Here is a 24,563-nt window from a genome sequence, read left to right as displayed (position 1 = left end):
AGAAGTTACCTTTTTGGTCCAATACGGCCTACTCTTTCCTTAGTTATCCTTCTGTGCTTTATGTACTTATAAAATATCTTTGGGTTTTCCTTGATTTTACTTGAAAATATTTTTCATGCCCTCTCGCTGTTTTCCTAATTTCCTTTTAACTTTACCCCTGTACTTTCTACACTCTGGGCTTTCTGCAGTATTTAGGTCTTGGTATCTGACATAAGCTTCCACTTCTTGCCTTACCTGCCCTATATGATCCTTGATGTCCATGGGACTCTAGATTTGGGAGTCATCCTTTTACTTGGTGGGAACATGTTTATTCTGAATCTTCCCTATCCCTCCTTGAATGCCTCTCACTTCTCTTGACAGTGATTTACCTTCAAGAAGCTGTTTCCACTCCACGTTTTCCAAATCATATCTTAGATTATTAAAATTGGCCTTTCCCCAATTGAGAACTTTTACTCCTGCTCATTGTCCTTTTCCATAACTGCTCTGAATCCAACTGAATTATGATCACGACCACCAAAATGTTTTCCAACTGATACCCCTTCCAGCTGCCCAACTTCATTCCCTGAAACTACATCCAGAACTGCCCCTTCTCCTGTTGGGCTTGTTACATACTGGCTAAAGAGTTCCCCGAATGCATTTTAAGAATTCTGTGATCTCTACATCTTTAACACTGATTCTATACCAGTTAATATTAGAGTAGTTGAAATCTGCTACTATTACAGCCCTATTGTTTTGATATTTCTCAGAAATTTGCCTGCACATTTGCTCTTCTATCTCCCTCTAACTGTTTGGTGGTCTACAACACACTTCAAGCAGAGTGAATGGCTTTCTTTTGTTCTTCAGTTCTACCCATATGGTCTCATTTGATGGTCCTTCGAGCATTTCATTCCCCCTCACAGCTGTAATTGTGTTTTTAACCAATAATGAGACACCCTTCCTTTCTTCCCCCTCTCTGTCTAAAGAACGTGTAACCAGGAATGTTGAGCTGCCATTCTAGCGCTTCTTTAAGCCATGTTTCAGTGATAACTATGATATCATATTTCCATGTGTCTATCTGTGCCCTCAGTTAATCTGCTTTATTCAATAGACTCCTTGCATTGAGGTATATATCATTAATCATTGAACAACTCCCTTGTTTGATATTTTCGAATCTTTGCTTTCTCTGCCTTCCACACTCAATTACTAATTTTCCACCTTCCATTTCCAGCTTTGCTTATCTCCTCTCTGAATTTACATTCAGCTACCCAGACACTTGCCAAGCTAGTTTAACCCCCCCCAATAGGACTAGCAAACCTCCCAGCCACAATATTGGTCCTAGCCCTGTTGAAGTGCATCCACCTGGCTTGTACAGATCCCACCTTTCCCAGAACCATTTCCAATTCCATAGGAAGCTAAAGCCCTCCCTCCTGCACCATCTCGTAAGCCTCACATTCATCTGCATTATCCTATTTCAGTAGTCATAAGCATGTGACACCAGGAGTAATCTAGAAATTACTATCTTTGAGGTACTACTTATTAATTTATTTTAATAGCTCCCAAAAACATGCCTGTCACTGGTCCAGATATGGACCACGGCCTCTGGCTGTTCACCCAACCCCCTCAAAATATTCAGCAGCTAATCTGTGACATCCTTGATCCTGGAACCAGGGAGGCAACATGCCATCCTAGAATCATGTCTGCAACGGCAGCAATGCTTGTCTGTTCCCCTAACTATGGAATCCCCTGTCACCTTGCTTTTCTGACCTTCCTCCTCCCTCCGCTCCACCCTGTACAACTGGGCTACCCGTGGTGCCATAGAGTTGGCTCTGACTGTACTCCTCAGGTGAACCATTGTCCTCACCAGTATTTATACCAATTAGAGAGCTAGATGCACTCAGGGGAATCCCCTACCCGCCTGGCCCTTCTTGTCTGCTTGGCAGTCACCCATTTTCTCTCTACCCGCACACTCTTCAAGCTGCGGGGTGGTCACCTCCTGAAAGGTGTTTTCACACAACTCTCAACCTTGCGGATGCACTGACGTTAGCTGCTGCTCAAGCTCCAAAAACTGGAGCTCGAGCTCCTCTGGCTAATGACACTTCCTGCACATACAGTTGTCCAGGAATTCTCATGTGCCACAGGATGTATATTTGATGAATCGGAGGTGTCTTGTCATGTCTCTATTTATTAGACCCCCATCCAAGAGCATCAGAAATAAACTTAATACTTAAGTACTTAATCTAGGTTATAAATTATAGGTAGATTAAATTAAACATTTGCCTACAACTTACCCCCACCTCCTTGTGATGTGATGTCCTTGGTGTTTGTTTTATGCGCTCTGCCGATTCTGCCATTGCCGCTCTGTTTAAATTTCACATCTCTCCCGTGGTGATTTGATAGAAATTATGACTGTATCATGGAATACTTCCTGGACACTATGACTACCTGAATGGATCAGTGTGCTTTTCCCAGTCCTGTATTTTTCATATGCCTATTTAAAACTTGTTTTTGCTCTTCTTTTGGGCCTCCTTATCTCGAGAGACAATGGATACGCGCCTGGAGGTGGTCAGTGGTTTGTGAAGCAGCGCCTGGAGTGGCTATAAAGGCCAATTCTGGAGTGACAGGCTCTTCCACAGGTGCTGCAGAGAAATTTGTTTGTTGGGGCTGTTGCACAGTTGGCTCTCCCCTTGCGCCTCTGTCTTTTTTCCTGCCAACTACTAAGTCTCTTCGACTCGCCACAATTTAGCCCTGTCTTTATGGCTGCCCGCCAGCTCTGGCGAATGCTGGCAACTGACTCCCACGACTTGTGATCAATGTCACACGATTTCATGTCGCGTTTGCAGACGTCTTTATAACGGAGACATGGACGGCCGGTGGGTCTGATACCAGTGGCGAGCTCGCTGTACAATGTGTCTTTGGGGATCCTGCCATCTTCCATGCGGCTCACATGGCCAAGCCATCTCAAGCGCCGCTGACTCAGTAGTGTGTATAAGCTGGGGATGTTGGCCGCTTCAAGGACTTCTGTGTTGGAGATATAGTCCTGCCACCTGATGCCAAGTATTCTCCGAAGGCAGCGAAGATGGAATGAATTGAGACGTCGCTCTTGGCTGGCATACGTTGTCCAGGCCTCGCTGCCGTAGAGCAAGGTACTGAGGACACAGGCCTGATACACTCGGACTTTTGTGTTCCGTGTCAGTGCGCCATTTTCCCACACTCTCTTGGCCAGTCTGAACATAGCAGTGGAAGCCTTACCCATGCGCTTGTTGATTTCTGCATCTAGAGACAGGTTACTGGTGATAGTTGAGCCTAGGTAGGTGAACTCTTGAACCACTTCCAGAGCGTGGTCGCCAATATTGATGGATGGAGCATTTCTGACATCCTGCCCCATGATGTTCGTTTTCTTGAGGCTGATGGTTAGGCCAAATTCATTGCAGGCAGACGCAAACCTGTCGCTCTGCCGATTCTGCCATTGCCGCTCTGTTTAAATTTCACATCTCTCCCGTGGTGATTTGATAGAAATTATGACTGTATCATGGAATACTTCCTGGACACTATGACTACCTGAATGGATCAGTGTGCTTTTCCCAGTACTGTATTTTTCATATGCCTATTTAAAACTTGTTTTTGCTCTAACGTCAAAATATTCATGGAATCCCAACCAACATTCACTTTAAATCTGAACAAAACGTATTTAACTTATATCTCATCGATCTTGTCTTGAAATATTCCCACTGCTAGTCTGCTATTTGACTTGACAATTTTTCCAAGCAATTAATGTGAGTTAGATCCCCTTTCATCCCATGAAGTTAATTAACTTCCAGTCTAACAGCTTTAATTTTAACTTTTCTCCCACTTTCAATTTGAGCCTAATTAGGTTATGATCACAATTTGTCAAATGCCCTCCTCTACCTCAGGTTGCTCCTGAGCCACACATTCATTTGCACTGTCCTATTTCTGTACTCACTAGCTCGCAGCACTAGGAGTAATCCAGAAATTACTACCTTTGATTCGAGGTCCTGTTTATTAACTTCTTTCCTAGCTCTCTAAAATCTTCCTGCAGGACCTCTCCCTCTTTCTACCCCTTCCACCTGTCCTGCTTAATTCCCTAAAGCTACTTCTCCTGCTTTGTTAGCCAGATCCAGACTAGAAAGGTGTCCTTTCTTATTAGGCATGCAGCATATTTATTTAGAAACAGACCAATGATAACTTTCTTTCTATGACTGTAATCGTGTCCTTAATTTAAAAGGCCACTCTTCTCCCTTTTATTCCTCCTTGATCTTGCCTGGAGAAGAAAAATGTGATAGTTCAAGATATTTAGCTCTCAGCACGATCACAGCTCAAGCTAAGTTTCCATCAAGGTTACAACATGCTCCTCCTTCTAATTGGTGCCTTCAGTTCTGACTTTATTTTTACTGCTTTGCACTTTCACATATATACAGCCAGTCTGATAATTTCATACTCCTTTATTCACTTTTCTCTTTCATCAATTCTTTCTTTCACTAACCTTTTCCTTAACCCTCTCTATTTGATAGGTTGCATTTCCCCATACTCTTCCCATTGAGTGTACTATTTTAGAGATTTTTGCCTCTTCACTATACTTCTAAATGCCTCCTCTACTCAATTAACAAAATATTCCAGCACATAATGCATGCATAATCTACAAAATATCTGAGAGGATTCATGAAATGCCACTTCCTATATGCTGCAAACATCCTTAAACTAGTGTTAGATGCTAACTTTTTTGAACTAATTCTCACCTGCCGACCTGGCTGATATCATAGGTTTAACCTCACTCCAGCTCTGTACTGAACTTATACAGACTGAACTTGCTATGTTACTTTCTCTCAGTAGAAACCCACTCCATCAGCATCTGGTTTAGGAGATATGTACAGAATCATAGAAACATGAAATCAAACTCAGCACTGCAGGGTGGGGGGAGGGGAAAAAGCATTGTTTTAAAAACAGATTGAGAAAAAAATTATAAATACTTAGCAACACCCTGACAAAAAATATGAAATGCATTTAGCACAGTCAGCTTTGAAAGTTTAGAAAACAAATTAGTCCCTAAAATAAACCATATTTATGTATTTTCATAGGAAAGGAAATTCCACATTCTAAAGGATTAAGCAGCATCAATTTGAACTTTATGTAATTTGTTCCACTTCCAAAAAAATGCTACATTACTTATTGGTCCAATTCATTACAATGGGAACAGAAATTTAAAAATTTCAAAAAATAAAAAACACAACCTTCTCAATGGCCAGTAGTTGCTGCCTCTGTCGCTCATCCAAAGTCTGGTTGTTGTCCTGCAAGATATTCCTTTCTTCCTCAAGATGCGACAACTTCTCCTTTAACCTGCAGTGCTGTGACTCGAGCTCCCGGATTGTAGCTTCATGGGTCATTTGAGTGGTTTGAAGCGTCCCAATGTGACCTAAGCACAGTATGCTGCAGTTTTATATTTGTTCCTGAGTAGTGTTTCAATACTTAAATGATCCCAACATCAGGCAATGGATCAGTGGTAGCACTCTCATCTCTGAGTTAGATGGTTGTGGATTCAAGTCCCACTTCAGAGACTTGAACACACAACCTAGGCTGACACTCCAGTACAGTACCAAGGGACTGCTGCACTGTCGGAGGTGCTGTCTTTCAGATGAGATCTTAAACCGTGGGCAACCTTATTGCCCTAGCCAATATTTATATCGCAATCAAAATCACTCAAACAGATTATCTGCTCATTATCATACGCTATGGAACCTTGTTGTGCACAAATTGGTTGCCGCATTTCCCCCATTATAAGTGACTGCACTTCCAGAAGTACTCCATTGGCTGTAAGGTGATTTTGAACATCAAGGTGCTGTGAAAGACACTGTATAAATGTTCTTTTATCTATCAGCTTAAATATTAAGAGATTCAGCAATGATTTACTCCATGCATAAACGCTTTTCAAAGGCATTTTCATGGTTTCAACAAACAAGTGCTAGATGAAGCAAAAAAAATTCGCTTTATGCCATGTAACTACAACTCGTATTTATAGAGCAACTTTAATGTTGGGAAATGACCTAAGGCGCTTCACAGAGGTTTAATCAGAAAAAAATGGATGCCAAGTTGAACAAGGTATTAGTGGGGGTGATCATATGCTTGGCAGAAGGGAGTGATTGAAAGCTTGGTGAAAGGTGAATTTTAAGGAGGCAGGTGGAGAGGCAGAGGGAATTAGGGAGAGAATTGCAGAGCATCGGGCCTAGACAGTTGAAGGCACAGCTGCCAATGACAGGGAAAAGGAAGGGGTGATGCATCAAAGGCCAGAATCAGAGGAAAGGAACATTCCAGGGTGTTAAAGCATGATCTGATTGAAGCATTTAAAATAGTGAAGAAAACTGGTAGGGAATGACTCTACTCTCCAATAAGAGCAAGACGGCATAATCTTGCAAGTAGAACAAAACAGTTCAAAGTGAATCCAAGAAAAAATCCTTTACACAAAGCATTGAGAGAGTGCAGAATGTGCTGTCCCAGAAGACCATAAATGCTGGATGAGTTGCGGTGTTTAAAGGAGAAAATTAGTTGACAAAGGACTTTAAGGGTTTGGAGGATTAAAAAATAGAGACAAAAACCTGCCATGGCTAACAAGATGGTGGAGTATGTCTGATGGCCCGAATGCCCTACTCCTGGTGTTAGAAAATCTATACACATTTCTTCATCTCAGAAATCCTGTGATCTGGCCATAAAATTGCTAAGAGTTGAAACTTCAAGCCAAGGTGTTTAGAAATTGGAGGGCATTCAACGTAAGATGGAACAAGAAGTTAACTCTTACCTAGGATAGTAATATACCTTTTTTCATTATTCGTTCATGGGATGTTGGCGTCACTGGCGAGATCAGTATTTATTGCCCATCCCGAATTGCCCTTGAGAATGTGGTTGTGAGCTGCCTTCTTGAACCGCTGCAGTCCTTAGGGGTGTAAGTACACCCAAAGTGCTGTTAGGAACGGACTTCCAGGATTTTTACCCAGCGACAGTGAAGGAATGGCAAGAAAGTTCCAAGTCAGTATGGTGTGTGGCTTGGAGGGGAACTTGAAGGTGGTGGCGTTCTCATGCATCTGCTGCCTTTGTCCTTCTAGGTGGTCGAGGTCACGGGTTTGGAAGGTGCTGTCGAAGGAGCCTTGGTAAGTAGCTGCAGTGCATCTTGTAGATGGTACACACTGCTGCCACTGTGCACTGGTGGTGAAAGGAGTGAATGTTGAAGGTGGTAAATGGGGTTCCTATCACGTGGACTGCTTTATTCTGGATGGTGTCGAGCTTCTTGAGTGTTGTTGGAGCTGCACCCATCCAGGCAAGTGAAGAGTATTCCATCACACTCCTGACTTGTGCCTTGTAGATGGTGGACAGGCATTGAGGTGTCAGGAGGTGAGTTACTTGGTGCAGAATTCCCAGCCTCTGACTTGCTCTTGTAGCCACAGTATTTGTGTGGCTGGACCAGTTCAGTCTCTGGTCAATGGTAAACCCCAGGATATTGATGGTGGGGGATTCAGCGATGGTAATGCAATTGAACATCAAGGGGAGATGGTTAGATTCTCTCTTGTTGGAGTTGGTCATTGCCTGGCACTTGTGTGGCGCGAATGTTATTTGCCACTTATCAGTCCAAGCCTGGATATTGTCCAGGTCTTGCTGCATTTCTACACGGACTGCTTCAGTATCTGAGGAGTAGCGAATGGTGCTGAACATTGTGCTATCATCAGCGAACATCCCCACTTCTGACCTTATGATTGAAGGAAGCTCATTGATGAAGCAGCTGAAGATAGTTGGACCGAGGACACTACCCTGAGGAGCTCCTGGAGCTCAGATGTTTGACATCCAACAACTACAGCCATCTTCCTTTGCGCTAGGTATGATTCCAAACCAGTTTTCCCCCTGATTCCCATTGACTGCAGTTTTGCTAGGGCTCCTTGATGCCATATTTGGTCAAATGCTGCCCTGATGTCAAGGGCAGTCACTCTCAACTCACCTCTTGAGTTCAGCTCTTTTGTCCATGTTTGAACCAAGGCTGTAATGAGGTCAGGAGCTGAGTGGCCCTGGCGGAACCCAAACTGAGCATCACTGAGCAGGTTATTGCAAAGCAAGTGCTGCTTGATGGCACTGTTGATGACACCTTCAATCACTTTATTGATGATTGAGATAGACTGATGGGGCGGTAAGATGCCAGTGTTGTAGCTGTACTGGAACAGCTTGGCTAGGGGCGTGGCAAGTTCTGGAGCACAGGTCTTCAGTACAATTGCCGGAATATTGTCAGGACCCATAGCCTTTGCAGTATCCAGTGCCTTCAGTCGTTTCTTGATATCACGCGGAGTGAATCGAATTGGCTGAAGTCTGGCATCTGTGATGCTGGGGACTTCTGGAGGAGGCCAAGATGGATTATCAACTCGGCACTTCGAGCTGGATTGTTGCAAATGCTTCAGCCTTATCTTTCGCACTGATGTGCTGGGCTCCCCCATAACTGAGGATGGGGATATTTGTGGAGCCACCTCCTCCAGTTAGTTGTTTAATTGTCCACCACCATTCACGACTGGATGTGGCAGGACTGCAGAGCTTAGATATGATCCATTGGTTATGGGATCGCTTAGCTCTGTCTATCGCATGCTGCTTATGCAGTTTGGCATGTAAGTAGTCCTGTGTTGTAGCTTCACCAGGTTGACACATCATTTTGAGGTATGCCTGGTGCTGCTCCTGGCATGCCTTCCTGCACTCTTCGTTGAACCAGGGTTGGTCTCCTGGCTTGATGATAATGGTAGAGTGGGGGATATGCCAGGCCATGAGGTTACAGATTGTGGTTGAGTACAATTCTGCTGCTGCTGATGGCCCACAGCGCCTCATGGATGCCCAGTTTTGCATTGCTAGATCTGTTCGAAATCCATCCCATTTAGCACGGTGATAGTGCCACACAACACGACGGACGGTACCCTCAATGCGAAGGCGGGACTTCATCTCCACAAGGACTATGTGGTGGTCACTCCTACCAATACAGCCATAGACAGAAGCATCTGCGGCAGGCAGATTGGTGAGGAGAAGGTCAAGTATGTTTTTCCCTCGTGTTGGTTCCCCCACCACCTGCCGCAGACCCAGTCTAGCAACTATGTCTTTTTGTACTCGGCCAGCTCGGTCAGTAGTGGTGCTACCAAGCCACTCGGTGATGGGCATTGAAGTCCCCCACCCAGAGTACATTTTGAGCCCTCGCCACCCTCAGTGCTTCCTCCAAGTGCTGTTCAGCATGGAGGAGTACTGATTCATCAGCTGAGGGAGGGCGGTAGGTGGTAATCAGTAGGAGGTTACCTTGCCCATGTTTGACCTGATGCTATGAGACTTCATGGGGTCCGGAGTTAATGTTGAGGACTCCCAGGGCAACTCCCTCCCTACTGTAGACCACTGTGCCACCACCTCTGTTGGGTCTGTCCTGCCAGTGGGACAGGACATACCCAGGGATAGTGATTGCAGTATCTGGGACATTGTCATTAAGGTATGATTCCGTGAGTATGATTATGTCAGGCTGTTGCTTGACTAGTCTGTGGGACAGCTCTCCCAACTTTGGCACAAGCCCCCAGATGTTAGGAAGGAGGACTTTGCAGGGTCGACAGGGCTGGGTTTGCCGTTGTCGTTTCCGGTGCCTAGGTCGATGCTGGGTGGTCTGTCCGGTTTCATTCTTTTTTATTGACTTCGTAGCGGTTAGGTACAACTGAGTGGCTTGCTAGGCCATTTCATAGGGCATGTAAGAGTTAACCACATTGCTGTGGGCCTGGAGTCACATGTAGGCCAGACCAGGTAAGGACAGCAGATTTCCTTCCCTAAAGGACATTAGTGAACCAGATGGGCTTTTACAACAATCGACAATGGTTTCATGGCCATCATTAGACTAGCTTTTAATTCCAGATTTATTAATTAAATTCAAATTCCACCTTCTGCTGTGGTGGGTTTCGAACCCATGTCTCCAGATCAATACCCTGGCTCTCTGGGTTACTACTCTAGTGATAATACCACTACGCCACCACCTCCCCACCATTGTCCACCACCATTCACGACTGGATGTGACAGGACTGCAGAGCTTAGATCTGATTCGTTGGTTGTGGGACCACTTAGCCCTGTCTATCACATGCTGTTTTTGTTGTTTGGCATGCAAGTAGTCCTGTGTTGTAGCTTTGCCAGGCTGAAACCTCATTTTTAGGTATGCCTGGTGCTGCTCCTGGCATGCTCTTATGCACTCTTTATTAAACCAGGGTTGGTCCCCTGGCTTGATGGTAATGTAGAGTGGGGGACATGCCAGGCCATGAGGTTACAGATTGTGGTTGAATACAATTCTGCTGGGGCTGATGTCCCACAGCGTCTCATGGATGCCCAGTTTTGAGTTGCCAGATCTGTTCGAAATCTATCCCATTTAGCACGGTGGTAATGCCATACAACACGATGGAGGGTATCCTCAATGTGAAGACGGGACTTCATCTCCACAAGGACTGCGTGGTGATCACGCCTACCAATACTACCGGACAGATGCATCTGCGACAGGCAGACTGGTGAGGTGGTCAAGTCGCTTTTTCCTTCTTGTTGGTTCCCTCACCACCTGCCGCAGGCCCAGTCTAGCAGCTATGTCCTTTAGAACTCAGCCAGCTGGGTCAGTTGTGGTGCTACCGAGCCACTCTTGGTGATGGACATTGAAGTCCCCCACCCTGAGTACATTCTGTGCCATTGCTATCCTCAGTGCTTCTTCCAATTGGTCTTCAACATGGAGAAGCACTGATTCATCAGCCAAGGTGGGGCAGTAGGTGGTAATCAGCATGAGATTTCCTTGCCCATGTTTGACCTGATGCCAGACTTCATGGGGTCCGGAGTCAATGTAGGACTGCCAGGGCAACTCCCTCCCAACTGTATCCCACTGTGCCACCATATCTGGTGGATCTGTCCTGCCGGTGGGACAGGACATACCCAGGGATGGTGATGGTGTTTGGGACATCTGCAAGGTATGATTCGCTGAGTATGACAATGTGAGTCTGTGGGACAGCTCTCCCAACTTTGGCACAAGCCCCCAGATGTTAGGAGGACTTTGCAGGGTCGACAAGGCTGGGTTTGTTGTTGTCGTTTCCAGTGCCTAGGTCAATGCCGGGTGGTCCGACCGGTTTCATTCTTTTTCTTACACTTTGTTGCAGTTTAATACAACTGAGTGGTTTGCTGGGCCATTTCAGAGGGCATGTAAGAGTCAACTACATTGTTGTGGGTCTGGAGTCACATGTAGGCCAGACCAGGTAAGGAAAGCAGATTTCCTTCCCTAAAGGACATTGGTGAACCAGATGGGTTTTTACAACAATCGATAATAGTTTCATAGTCACCATTAGACTAGCATTTAACTTCAGATTTATTAACTGAATTCAAATTTCACCACTTGCCATGGTGGGTTTCGAACCCATGTCTCCAGAGCATTAGCTTAGGCCTCTGGATTACTAGTCCAATGACATTATCACTCCACCACCGCCTCCCCATCTAGAGTTTTGAACTTCAACACTAAAATTATGCAAATGCAATGGAAACATTTTTTTTATATCAACTGTAGCTGTCTTCTTCCACATTATGAAGCAAATCCTTTAAATCCTGGCAATTTTTCCTCTGCAATATACATTATGCTGCTTCAAATAAAATTATTTAGCAAAAGTCAGAAAATTAGAGTGAATCGAACTGCTGAAATGTATTTTTTTTAATTAACAGGGTTTAACTATAAGGTGGACCTACTTGATTTAAGTAGCAGTTCTGTGGACTGCTGTTGAATACGATCTTTACAAGCAACGAGTTCATCTTCGAACTGCTTTTGTTTTGTAAGAGTACCATCAGCTTTCTGTTGACCGTCTTTCAGCTGTTGCTGAAGCATCTGAAAGAATACACACCATATTGTTAAAGAAAAGATCATTTGTTACAACTGGGCTCCCGGTTCGGAATTCAATATTGTTATATATTACATACACTAGGCATGGACTTCCATCAAAAAGGAAGTTCAGAAGAAAGTGGTGAATTTTAAAAGTTGCATGCCACACATCAGCCATGACAATTACATGTAATTTCCATTCCAGCTGCACATATCTGCATTGCTCGGCAGATGCATCTTTTAAAGATAGGGGACATCAGAGAAAGCAGCTTTTTTCTTCATCCTTGCCAATCTTTCGGAAGGTCCAGTGGAGGTGGAGACAAAAATCTACTCGGGGATGCATTCTGTTAGATCCCAGCCTCCCCACTACCTTACAGGATTATGTCCTGTCAGACCACAATATGCCTGGCTAACTTGCGAACAGTCCTATGCATGTTGATTATAGAAAAGCAAACATGGTCTCTATAGCTTTTCCCACCATTTGCAATTTTCTAGCGTTTGATATTGCGGCCACCTCTTGGGTTTCAGTATCCAGATATTGTTGGAAGATCCCACAGACCAGTCAGATCAGCAAACCCATTACAGCCTGAGAATTTAAAGCTGAGATGTTTGGGTCTGAGTAACTAGTACTACACTGTGCAGTGACTTAATTAACCAAGTTATTGGGGATAAAAACAAGAAATGCTGGAAATACTCAGCAGGTCTGGCAGCATCTGTGGAGAGAGAAGCAGAGTTAACGTTTCAGAACTGATGAAACGTCACTGACCTGAAACGCTAACTCTGCTTCTCTCTCCACAGATGCTGCCAGACCTGCTGAGTATTTCCAGCATTTCTTGTTTTTATTTCAGATTTCCAGCATCTGCAGTATTTTGCTTTTAAGTTATTGGGGATGGCTGGCGAGTGCTTAAAAAAGCTAATGATACCACTGAGGCAATACACAAAGTTAATTTTCTTTCCTCACTGTGCAAAAGTTATCCAGCCATGTTAAGTCTTGCCCTCTTGAAGGATTTTTTACATTTAAAAAAGGCAGTGTAAAAACTCCCCCCTACTGTATTATGACACAATCCAAACATGATTCACAACATTCATTTTACTGACCAAGACATTTAAAATAGTATGGGCAGAACTTCTATTTTTAGCCTCGAAGCTATGTCATTAGACCTATCAGTGCATAAACCAAAAAAACTGGCCTAAATTCCAACAGCAGACCTGTTCAGATATAACCAGGGTTATATTCATCCTTGCTTTGGGTTGTAGTTTAACAAAAAAATAATCTGGACACCAAGTGCTTTACATCTACCTTATCTAATCATTTGCATTAGCTCTTACTTGTACGTGGTTTTCTGATTTGTTCAATGCTCCTTGAAACTGTTCGCATTTGTTTCTCATTTGATTGGCATTCTCCTGAGTGATCTGCAATTCTGTATTCAGCTTGTCAAGTGCCTTTTTCAAAGCAGTCTCTTGGATTTGAAATTCCATCTTGAGCTGAGATTCCCTCTGTTTCCATAGATGCAAATTTTCCTCTGTCTGCTCAGATTTTAAGGCTTCAATCTCATGTTCATAAAAGGCTTGAGCTTTGCTCAATTTAGCTTCAAATTCTTCCACTAGCTTTTGCTTTTCAAGTGTAAGTTCTTCAATTTTATTATTCGTAGCAATTAATTCAGATCTGAGCAGTTCCTGTAACTTCTCCTGTTGCTTATTTGAAGTTTCATGTTGATTGTGATGAGTCCTCAAGAGATTCTGGATCTCTAGCTTGTGAGCTGCCCGCAGATCTTCCAGAGTTTGCTGTTTATCCTGTCCAAACTGGGACTCTAACTGGATAAACTGTTGTAACTTATCATCAAAGTTTTCCTTAATTTCTTGGATATTTCTAGACATAATCGCAACACCTTGCATTTGATGGGTCTCTGTAACAAGCTGTGAGGCTTCAACCTGCTGCTTATAGGCCTCAAATTCTGCGAGTGCTTGCTGTTTCATCTGCTCATGCTGTTCCACAGATTCTTCCAAGGACTGGATTCTCTTCCGTAGTTCACCTTCCTCATTGATTTTACCTTTGTACTGAAGAATCTTCACTTTTGTTTCATCAAAAATTTGTTGCATTTCTTCCTCGTGGGCCTCTTTAAGTGCCTGGATAGCAGCCTCATGTTCATCATTTTTAGTATTCAAAGCATAGATCACCTGCAAAAAAAATATATACAATATATTTATAAGGTTAATGGATCAGGCATAGCATTGTTCATGGCAAATCAGAGGAATTATTATTTAATGAAGTACAAGAGTGTTTACACCTTGATTGCCCTCGATAAACAGGTATAAAGAACTGCCTTGCAGAAAGCTGTCTTAGCCCTGAACTTGCTACCTTATTTAGTTTCTTTCTATCTCCCCTGTCCAAGGTTGCCCTCTCCAACCTCATCTGATCTATGTGACCCACCTTCTGCTCTCTCGAACCCATTCCCACTAAACTACTGACCACTGAACTTCCCTTCCTTGTCCCCAAGTTAACTAATACTGTAAATGGTTTCCTTTCCTTTGGTACTCTCCTGCTCCCTTTTAAATCTGCAGTCATCACCCTGGTTGTCAAAAAAATAACCACCCTTCACCTTCCAAACTACTATTCCATATCCAACCTCCTTTTCCTTTCCAAAGTCCTTGAATGTGTTGCTGCCTCCTAAATTCAGGCATACATTCCCTGAACTCCATGTTTCAATTTTACCCATCAGATCTCCACCCTTGCCACAGCACTGAAATACCCCTAACCAAAGGCACCAATGACATTCAATGTGACTGCCACTGTGGTACACTTTCCCTTCTCGACCTGTCTGCAAACTTTAACACGGTTCACCCTACCATCCTCTTCCAACGTTTTGCCTCCTTTGTCTCGTTGAGCGGGACTGCTCTCACCTGGTTCCATTCTTATCTATCCAGAAAATATTTTGCAATGGTTTCTCGCCCACTCATGCACCGTTACTTCTGGAGTCTCCCACACCACCCCCAAGGATCTCTCCTTACCCCTTCCTATTTCTCATCTACATGCTGCCCTACATGTTAGGCTTATCAATTTTATCACATCTGGCAGCATCAGTGGAGAGAAAAACAGAGTGAACGTTTCAGGTCAGTGACCTCAGAACTGGCAAAGGTTAGAAATGTAATAGATTTTAAGCAAATAAAGCAGGGGTGGGGCAAAAGATAACACAAGGGAAAGTGTTGATAGGACAGAGGATCACAGAGAATAGCTGACCAGAAGGTCATGGAGCAAAGGCAAAGGGTGTGTTAATGGTGCAGTGAAAGACAAAGCTTTAGTGCAGAGAGGGTGTTAAATGACAGAATAATTAATAGCCCTAGCCAAAAGTACAAACATGATAAAAGTGGGCAGACACATGGTAAAAAAAAATGAACAATGAAACAAACTAAAATAAAATATAAAATAAAAATAAAGAAGAATAAAAATAAAAATAAAAGGGGGGGGGGGGTGCAGTCATTCCCTGAAATTATTGAACTCAATGTTCAGTCCAGTAGGCTGCAGCGTGCCTAATCAGTAAATGGGATGCTGCCCCTCGAGCTTGCGTTGATGTTCACTGGAACACTGCAGCAATCCCAGGACAGAGATGGAGGCATGCCTTTGTTCCATGACCTTCTGGTTATTCTATGTGACCCTCTGTCCTATCAGCACCTTCCCTTGTGTTATCTTTTGCCCCACCCCCGCTTTATTTGCTTAAAACCTATTACATTTCTAACCTTTGCCAGTTCTGATGAAAGGTCACTGATCTGAAACATTAACTCTGCTTCTCTCTCCACCGATGCTGTCCGACCCGCTGAGTATTTCCAGTATTTATTGTTTTTATTTCAGATTTCCAGCATCTGCAGTATTTTGCTTTTACTTTAAAGAAAATAGGATGCTGGGTTATGTTGCCAAGTAAGATTACAACCAGAGTATTCCGTACAGTTCTCATCACATCATATTTGTGTACAATCGTGCAATGACTGTGTTATTGGACTCGTAATCTAGAGAGCTGGAGAAATAACCCAGAAAATGTAAGGACAAATTCTAGTTTGAGAATTTAATTTCAGTTTAAAACAAATCTGGAAATTAAAAAAAAAGGTACAGGCCTCACCACTCCAAGACATTGGTGGTTGTTCAGAATTCCAAATTATGGTGAAAAAGGACTGCAAAGTTTTGCACTGAATGCTGGCAGATGTTTGTTTAGTGAATATACACTTATTGTGCATTGTATTGTGTGTAAAGCATTTTCTACTAAAATTAATGCATGTGGCTAAAAAGGTGTCAGAGCAGCCACATTGTGGCTAGCTTCATGTTCCTCCTTTCCCACAAAAATTACAGAAAAAGGAAATGTCAATTTCCTAAGCGGCCGACAGTGGTCAGATAACTAGTAAGTAGAAACCTGCAACACAACAATCAAAAATACTTGTGCACACTGATTTTTGGCTTATCATATCAATAAATGCATAAAAAAGTTGAAGTACACATGCACATGCTGTGCAATTGAGTATTAAAATCATATGTCCAACAACAGTGCCTAGTACTCAACTTTATTTACTGCCCATATGGTGCTCCCAAAATGCTGTAAGATAGAGCGTTCTGGAATTTTGACCCCATGACAATGAAGAAACGCCCATATATATCCAAGTCGGCATGTGTGACCAAGAAGGGAAATTGTAGTTGGTATTACCAGACATCCGCTGCCCTTGTAGGAATTCCAACTCTGGTTTGAAGTATTCCTGGAGATTTGATCATGTGACATTTGAGCACATGATGACATTCACTCAAGTGACACTACATGATGCTTAACCACATGACATTTGATCACATGATATTTGCCCACTTTTTGCTTTCTGTTTTATCGTGAGATGAATAGCAAAATTTATGAATCAAAGAAAGAACATGAAATAGAAAGATTTAAGGATGTGATGTTTAAATAACTACTTCTACATTGTTGCCAGCATTGAAAAACACCAAGTAAATACCACTGATTCAACAAAAACATCTGATATAAGTAACTTCTAACTAAAGATTTCATATAATGTTATAACTTTTTACAATACACAGCAAGTTATAAAAATAAGTAAAACAAAAACCAAACAAAACCCTCCAGTTTGTATTTGTCTCTCCTTCCCCCAGTCTTTCTCACTCCCTCTCCTTCCCCCAATGTGTTTCTCTCTCTCTTCTTCCCTGTTGGTCTCTCTCCCCCTAACCCCAGTCTGTTTCTCTCTCTCCCCATCCCCCCATCTGTTTCTCGTTCTCTCTGTTCCCCAAGCTTGTGTTCCTTCCTCCCTCCCCTTCCCCATTTGTTTCTCTCTCTCCCTTTCCCCAAGTCTGTTTCTCTTTCTTCCATATCCTGTGTTTCTTGCTCTCTTCCTGCAGTCTGTTTCTCTCTCTCTCCCCCCCTCCTTCCCCCGTCTGTTTCTCTCTTTCGTCCCCTACTCTCTCTTTCCATGTTTCTCGCTCTTGCTTCCTGCAGTCTGTTTGCCTATTGCCTTCCCCAATTTGTGTTTCTCTCTCTTTCTCCCCTTCCCCATTTTTATCGATCTCTCTCTTTCCCCAGTTTGGTTTGTCTCTCTCTTTCCACCCCCCACCCCCTTTCCCAATTTGTGTGTGTTTCTTGTTACGACCATGGTGGGAGGAGTGAACTGTCTTTTCTAGTTCCACTTCTCCACAGGTCACATCTATTTAAATGAACTGATGAGGAAATGGAGTTCTCCTCAAAGACCTGAGGGCAAGAAGTAGTTCACCAGTTAGTGATGCCACAGAGGTACCAGACAGAAATATTAAGACGGGTCCACGAGACTACAGTGGCTGTACATGCCGGTACATGACAGACCAAAGCCTGCATAAGACAGCAGTTTGACTGGCCAAAACTCTCAAAGATGTGGTGGAGTACTGCAGGAGTTGCCACATATGCCAGGTTGAGGGGAAACCCCAACCTACAGTGAAACCTGCACCCCAAGTCCTGTACCGGTGTTAGGAGGACCCTCCAGCAGAGGGCTGGTGAACTGTAAGGGTGCCCCGCCAAGAACAAAAGGGGACAGGCAGGCATAAGGCTGGCAAAAGTTTAGAAATAGAAGGGGAGAAAGTGACCAAGAGGGCAGGTAAAGGAAGTCCGGGAGGAATCCCAGATGAAAACCCCTACTGTCCAGTCAGCCAACCCCGAAAAATGTGAAAAGTTAGACCCCACATCCTCCTATGTAAATACAGACACTAGAAGCAGCCAACCAGAGTTGCTAACAGCATTTACAGGAACCTGAAGAGACAAAGAAAGACCTCTAGAGAGCACAGAAACCATGAGGGTGATACCTCACCTAGTCGAAGTGTCACAGGGGAGTGCAAGAGAGTCTGCACAAATACCTGCAGGCAGGAGTGTCCTCTGGGACAAAGGGGAGATTAGCAAAGAATCATCCTCCACAGTCAGAAAAAAGAAAACGACCCAATCCCTTATGTCAAAAGCCTTTGCATGACTCAGCAAAGCAATGAATGTGTGTTCAGGATAGCCCCGCCCACTTCTGACTCTCCTGAAAAAAAATTCCCTCAGCAGGAACAAAGACCTTGGCAGCAATAGAAATGGGCAAACGTAAGAGAAAAAGGGGCAATTTTAGTAAGTTTTAGGATTTGTAAATGAATGAGAGAAATGCATGTTTTTCTGTATCTTGCATTTTTCTCTCGACCCTTTTAATGAAACGTGCTTTTCTCAAATTGCATTTCATTCCGCTGGATGTGGAAGTGTCATGCTAGGCCCCCACCTGCCAAGCATGAGGCACATGAATATTGTCATGAACACTGATTTTAAACTGTTACCGGAGTGAAGAAAGGACTTGTTAAACAGATCAGCCGTGGTTGGAAAGGCATTTGCATATTAACAGACAGTACTCAGAAAGGAAAAAGGACCATTCCCTGACACATTTGACTTTCGATTACTGGACATTGAAGGTGGGGGAGCTCGCATTCCAGGTTGACTGCAAAGATGGCCGAATACATAAATGGGTATGGTAAAACCAGATAGTCACATGACTAATCTGCTGGGCAACCTGAGTTTTTTGAATCTGTACAAACAGTTTGGGCAGGAAAGCAGAATGCTACTGGACTGAGAAGATCTCTTCTGGCTGGCTCGTCACAGCCTCTCCTGTCTGCCTGCTCCTATCTCTTTCTCACAAGCCTCTGAAATCACAGAAGATACAGGAACCCAAAGACAGAAAAGTCTCCTGCAGTGAATAAGGTTTAAAAAGAATACTGGGCCCCAATGAAAAGCAAGATCTACCTGCAATCAAGGACTCTACAGTGATCTTGAAGACCCATAACAAAAGCTCTTCAGATATTGCCTCAAACTTTTCCACTTTATTTCTTCTGCTCTCTTCTGTCTCTATTTTCACGCATGGATCGTGTGTACTGCTCGTGTGGGCGCGTTGTATATCCGTAGGCATCAACAGAATTAGAGTTTAAGTTTAATAAATTTCAACTTTTCTTCTTTAAACTTTTTTGTGCTGGTTTTTTTGCCTTATAATTAGAAAGTGGTGAACAAGGATTTACCAAAGGGGAAGCTAAAAATGCGGTGTTTAAAAATTAAACTCTGCAACGGTAAGACCAAGTGAAGGCTGAGAGGGATCCCTAGACACCTTTCTCACCTGGTCGTAACACTCCAGATTTCTCCCAATTATTTCTGTTGGAGGACTTAAAACAAATTTTCTATCTACAAATTTACACTAATCATATACATTCGTGCAAATCATTTACAATTATGAAATTCTAGCATCCTCTCTGGTCACAGCTGTCCAAAACCATCGTTCACCACCCCCCTTGGTTTCCTATTGTTTGCCTAAATTCTTATCGAATTTATAACTTTCTCTTCATGCATAAGTCTCTGTTGAAGTACTTGGTCAAATGGGTTCCAAAAGTCTATTTAACATCCAACATGTTATTCTTATATGAAAGGTCACATATCTGAAATGTTAACTCTGCTTCTCTCTCCACAGATGCTGCCTGACATGCTGAGTATTTCCAGCACTTTGTTTTTATTTCAGATTTCCAGCATCTGCAGTATTTTGTTTTTATGTTATTCTTATGGCCAGTTCTGTTGCGCTCTCAAAAGAATGTCAACAGATCCACTTAAGTATGGTGTACTTCACATAATGACAGACTGGCTTAAAAAGTAGTGAATTACTTGTTGTGAAATGCTCTCAAACTTCCTGATTAATTTTCCTAAAACAGATACAAATATCAGGCTAACTGGCATATAACTCCAAAGGGCACATATCCAACCTTTAAAAAAAAACACAAGCCATTTTCAAATTATCTGGTATTACACTCTATTAATGAGCTACAAAGATTTTAGTCACATCTGCTCCGACTGTTTTTTTTAATTCATTCATGGGATGTGGGCGTCGCTGGCCAGGCCAGCATTTATTGCCCATCCTTAATTGCCCTTAAGAAGGTGGTGGTGAGCTGCCTTCTTGAACCGCTGCAGTCCACATGGGGTAGGTACACCCACAGTGCTGTTAGGAAGGGAGTTCCAGGATTTTGACCCAGCGACAGTGAAGGAACGGCGATATAGTTCCAAGTCAGGAAGGTGTGAGACTTGGAGGGGAACTTGCAGGTGGTGCTGTTCCCATGCATTTGCTGCCCTTGTCCTTCTAGTTGGTAGCGGTCGCAGGTTTGGAAGGTGCTGTCCAAGGAGCCTTGGTGCGTTGCTGCAGTGCATTTTGTAGATGGAACACACTGCTGCCACTGTGCGTCGGAAGTGGAGGGAGTGAATGTTTGTAGATGGGTGCCAATCAAGCGGGCTGCTTTGTCCTGGATGGTATCGAGCTTCTTCAGTGTTGTTGGAGCTGCACCCATCCAGGCAAATGGAGAGTACTTCATCACACTCCTGACTTGTGCCTTGTAGATGGTGGACAGGCTTTGGGGAGTCAGGAGGTAAGTTACTCGCCACAGGATTCCTCGCCTCTGACCTGCTCTTGTAGCCACAGTATTTATATGGCTACTCCAGTTCAGTTTCTGGTCAATGGTAGACCCTCAGATGTTGATGGTGGGAGATTCAGCGATAGTAATGCCATTGAATGTCAAGGGGAGATGGTTAGATTCTCTCTTGTTGGAGATGGTCATTGCCTGGCACTTGTGTGGTACGAATGTTACTTGCCACTTATCAGCCCAAGTCTGGATATTGTCCAAGTCTTGCTGCATTTCTACATGGACTGCTTCAGTATCTGAGGAGTCACAAATGGTGCTGAACATTGTGCAATCATCAGCGAACATCCCCACTTCTGACCTTATGATTGAAGGAAGGTTATTGATGAAGCAGCTGAAGATGGTTGGGCCTAGGACACTAAGGAAGTCCTGCAGCGATGTCCTGGAGCTTAAATGATTGACCTCCAACAACCACAACCATCTTCCTTTGCGCCAGGTATGACTCCAGCCAGCGGAGGGTTTTCCCCCCTAATTCGCACTGACCTCAGTTTTGCTCGGGCTCCTTGATGCCATACTCGGTCAAATGCTGCCTTGATGTCAAGGGCAGTCACTCTCACCCCACCTCTTGAGTTCAGCTCTTTTGTCCATGTTTGAACCAAGGCTGTAATGAGGTCAGGTGCTGAGTGGCCCTGGCGGAACCCAAACTGAGCGTCACTGAGCAGGTTATTGCTAAGCAAGTGCCGCTTGATGGCACTGTTGATGACACCTTCCATCACTTTACTGATGATTGAGAGTAGACTGATGGGACGGTAATTGGCCGGGTTGGACTTGTCCTGCTGTTTGTGCACAGGACATATCTGGGCAATTTTCCACATTGCAGGGTAGATGCCAGTGTGGTAACTGTACTGGAACAGCTTGGCGAGGGGCGCGGCAAGTTCTGGAGCACAGGTCTTCCTAAAATACTTCCAGATGGAGACCTTCCATCACTTTACCCAATGAAAAAAAAGAATCATAGGAATATCTTAAATCTAATCTGCACAAAGAACAGCTAGGCATTGCGCAAACGATGACTGGCAACACCTATGCAGTCATATTCAGCTGGCCTCAGACACCGGAAACATCAGAGGAATGTATGATGGCATGAAGAGAGCTCTTGGACCAACCATCAAGAAGATCGCCCCCCTCAAATCTAAATCGGGGGACATAATCACTGACCAACGCAAACAGATGGACCGCTGGGTTGAGCACTACCTTGAACTGTACTCCAGGGAGAATGCTGTCACTGAGACTGCCCTCAATGCAGCCCAGCCTCTACCAGTCATGGATGAGCTGGACATACAGCCAACCAAATCGGAACTCAGTGATGCCATTGATTCCCTAGCCAGCGGAAAAGCCCCTGGGAAGGACAGCATTACCCCTGAAATAATCAAGAGTGCCAAGCCTGCTATACTCTCAGCACTACATGAACTGCTATGCCTGTGCTGGGACGAGGGAGCAGTACCCCAGGACATGCGCGATGCCAACATCATCACCCTCTATAAAAACAAAGGTGACCGCGGTGACTGCAACAACTACCGTGGAATCTCCCTGCTCAGCATAGTGGGGAAAGTCTTTGCTTGAGTCGCTCTGAACAGGCTCCAGAAGCTGGCCGAGCGCGTCTACCCTGAGGCACAGTGTGGCTTTCGTGCAGAGAGATCGATCATTGACATGCTGTTCTCCCTTCGTCAGATACAGGAGAAATGCCGTGAACAACAAATGCCCCTCTACATTGCTTTCATTGATCTCACCAAAGCCTTTGACCTCGTCAGCAGACGTGGTCTCTTCAGACTACTAGAAAAGATCGGATGTCCACCAAAGCTACTAAGTATCATCACCTCATTCCATGACAAGATGAAAGGCACAATTCAACATGGTGGCTCCTCATCAGAGCCCTTTCCTATCCTGAGTGGTGTGAAACAGGGCTGTGTTCTCGCACCCACACTTTTTGGGATTTTCTTCTCCCTGCTGCTTTCACATGCGTTCAAATCCTCTGAAGAAGGAATTTTCCTCCACACAAGATCAGGGGGCAGGTTGCTCAACCTTGCCCGTCTAAGAGCGAAGTCCAAAGTACGGAAAGTCCTCATCAGAGAACTCCTCTTTGCTGACGATGCTGCTTTAACATCTCACACTGAAGAGTGCCTGCAGAGTCTCATCGACAGGTTTGCGTCTGCCTGCAATGAATTTGGCATAACCATCAGCCTCAAGAAAACGAACATCATGGGGCAGGATGTCAGAAATGCTCCATCCATCAATATTGGCGACCACGCTCTGGAAGTGGTTCAAGAGTTCACCTACCTAGGCTCAACTATCACCAGTAACCTGTCTCTAGATGCAGAAATCAACAAGCGCATGGGTAAGGCTTCCACTGCTATGTCCAGACTGGCCAAGAGAGTGTGGGAAAATGGCGCACTGACACGGAACACAAAAGTCCGAGTGTATCAGGCCTGTGTCCTCAGTACCTTGCTCTACGGCAGCGAGGCCTGGACAACGTATGCCAGCCAAGAGCGACGTCTCAATTCATTCCATCTTCACTGCCTTCGGAGAATACTTGGCATCAGGTGGCAGGACTATATCTCCAACACAGAAGTCCTTGAAGCGGCCAACACCCCCAGCTTATACACACTACTGAGTCAGCGGCGCTTGAGATGGCTTGGCCATGTGAGCCGCATGGAAGATGGCAGGATCCCCAAAGACACATTGTACAGCGAGCTCGCCACTGGTATCAGACCCACCGGCCGTCCATGTCTCCGCTATAAAGACGTCTGCAAACGCGACATGAAATCGTGTGACATTGATCACAAGTCGTGGGAGTCAGTTGCCAGCATTCGCCAGAGCTGGCGGGCAGCCATAAAGACAGGGCTAAATTGTGGCGAGTCGAAGAGACTTAGTAGTTGGCAGGAAAAAAGACAGAGGCGCAAGGGGAGAGCCAACTGTGCAACAGCCCCGACAAACAAATTTCTCTGCAGCACCTGTGGAAGAGCCTGTCACTCCAGAATTGGCCTTTATAGCAACTCCAGGCGCTGCTTCACAAACCATTGACCACCTCCAGGCGCGTATCCATTGTCTCTCGAGATAAGGAGGCCCAAAAGAAAGAAAGAAAAAGAAAAAGAAGAATCTGTCTTTTATTTAGCAGATTAACTTAACAGTTGCTGTTAGGGTTGGAGGAGGAGAGTTTTAGACCAATTTTAAACAGGGTTCACTAAGGCTCTGCTTGCAGCTGCACCTTGTTAATTAGAGAATTGGCTTAAACCAGTTTTCAGGGGCTAGAGTCAGTCAGTATAAAAGTGAGCGATCTTACAGTGCTGACTTTGTTTGCATTAGAGTGCTATAGTGGAGGTTTGGTAACTGAGGAAGTTCGGTGAGCAGGGAGTGAGGAGCTCCTTTCATTTCCTACCTGTCCTCAGAGTGAGGGGAGCCGAGAGCTTCCAAAGAGCACAGCTGACTGGGAGAAGACTCGGAGGGCGGAATTCCAGACCGGTAATTATCAAAAAAACTTACCTCTGGTAAAAAAAAACTAAGTGATGTCACAGGAAAGCTGTGACCCGATTGGCTAGGAGGGAATTTTTACTGAACTTGAAAATAAAACATTGATAAAAATTGATTAAAACCCAAATTAACTGATTAAGTAGAGTAACTAAACCAGAGGGAGGAGATTACTGTATTTAGTTAGCATTTAATATTTATAGTAGGAATCTAGCACTTGGGACCATATAGTAAATTATAACAATTTGGTAAGGATTTAATAAGTAT

General features: G+C 44.2%; 1 protein-coding gene across 3 annotated transcripts in view; it reads right to left on the bottom strand.

Moving 5' to 3' along the window:
• The window catches only part of fam184ab (family with sequence similarity 184 member Ab), a 228,215-nt gene that overhangs the window by 152,498 nt on the left and 51,154 nt on the right, over window positions 1-24,563 (bottom strand). For all 3 annotated transcript variants that reach the window (XM_068025446.1, XM_068025447.1, XM_068025448.1), the window contains exons 2-4: window positions 13,193-14,041; window positions 11,734-11,869; window positions 5,226-5,407 (exon numbers count right to left, since the gene is read on the bottom strand). In XM_068025446.1, coding sequence (XP_067881547.1) covers window positions 5,226-5,407; window positions 11,734-11,869; window positions 13,193-14,041 — 1,167 coding nt within the window. The remainder of the gene's footprint in view (window positions 1-5,225; window positions 5,408-11,733; window positions 11,870-13,192; window positions 14,042-24,563) is intronic.

Source organism: Heterodontus francisci, chromosome 3 (genome assembly GCF_036365525.1).
Source record: "Heterodontus francisci isolate sHetFra1 chromosome 3, sHetFra1.hap1, whole genome shotgun sequence".
NCBI lineage: Eukaryota > Metazoa > Chordata > Chondrichthyes > Heterodontiformes > Heterodontidae > Heterodontus > Heterodontus francisci.
Note: the sequence above shows the minus strand (reverse complement) of the source record. Positions and strands in the feature narration are given on the sequence as shown.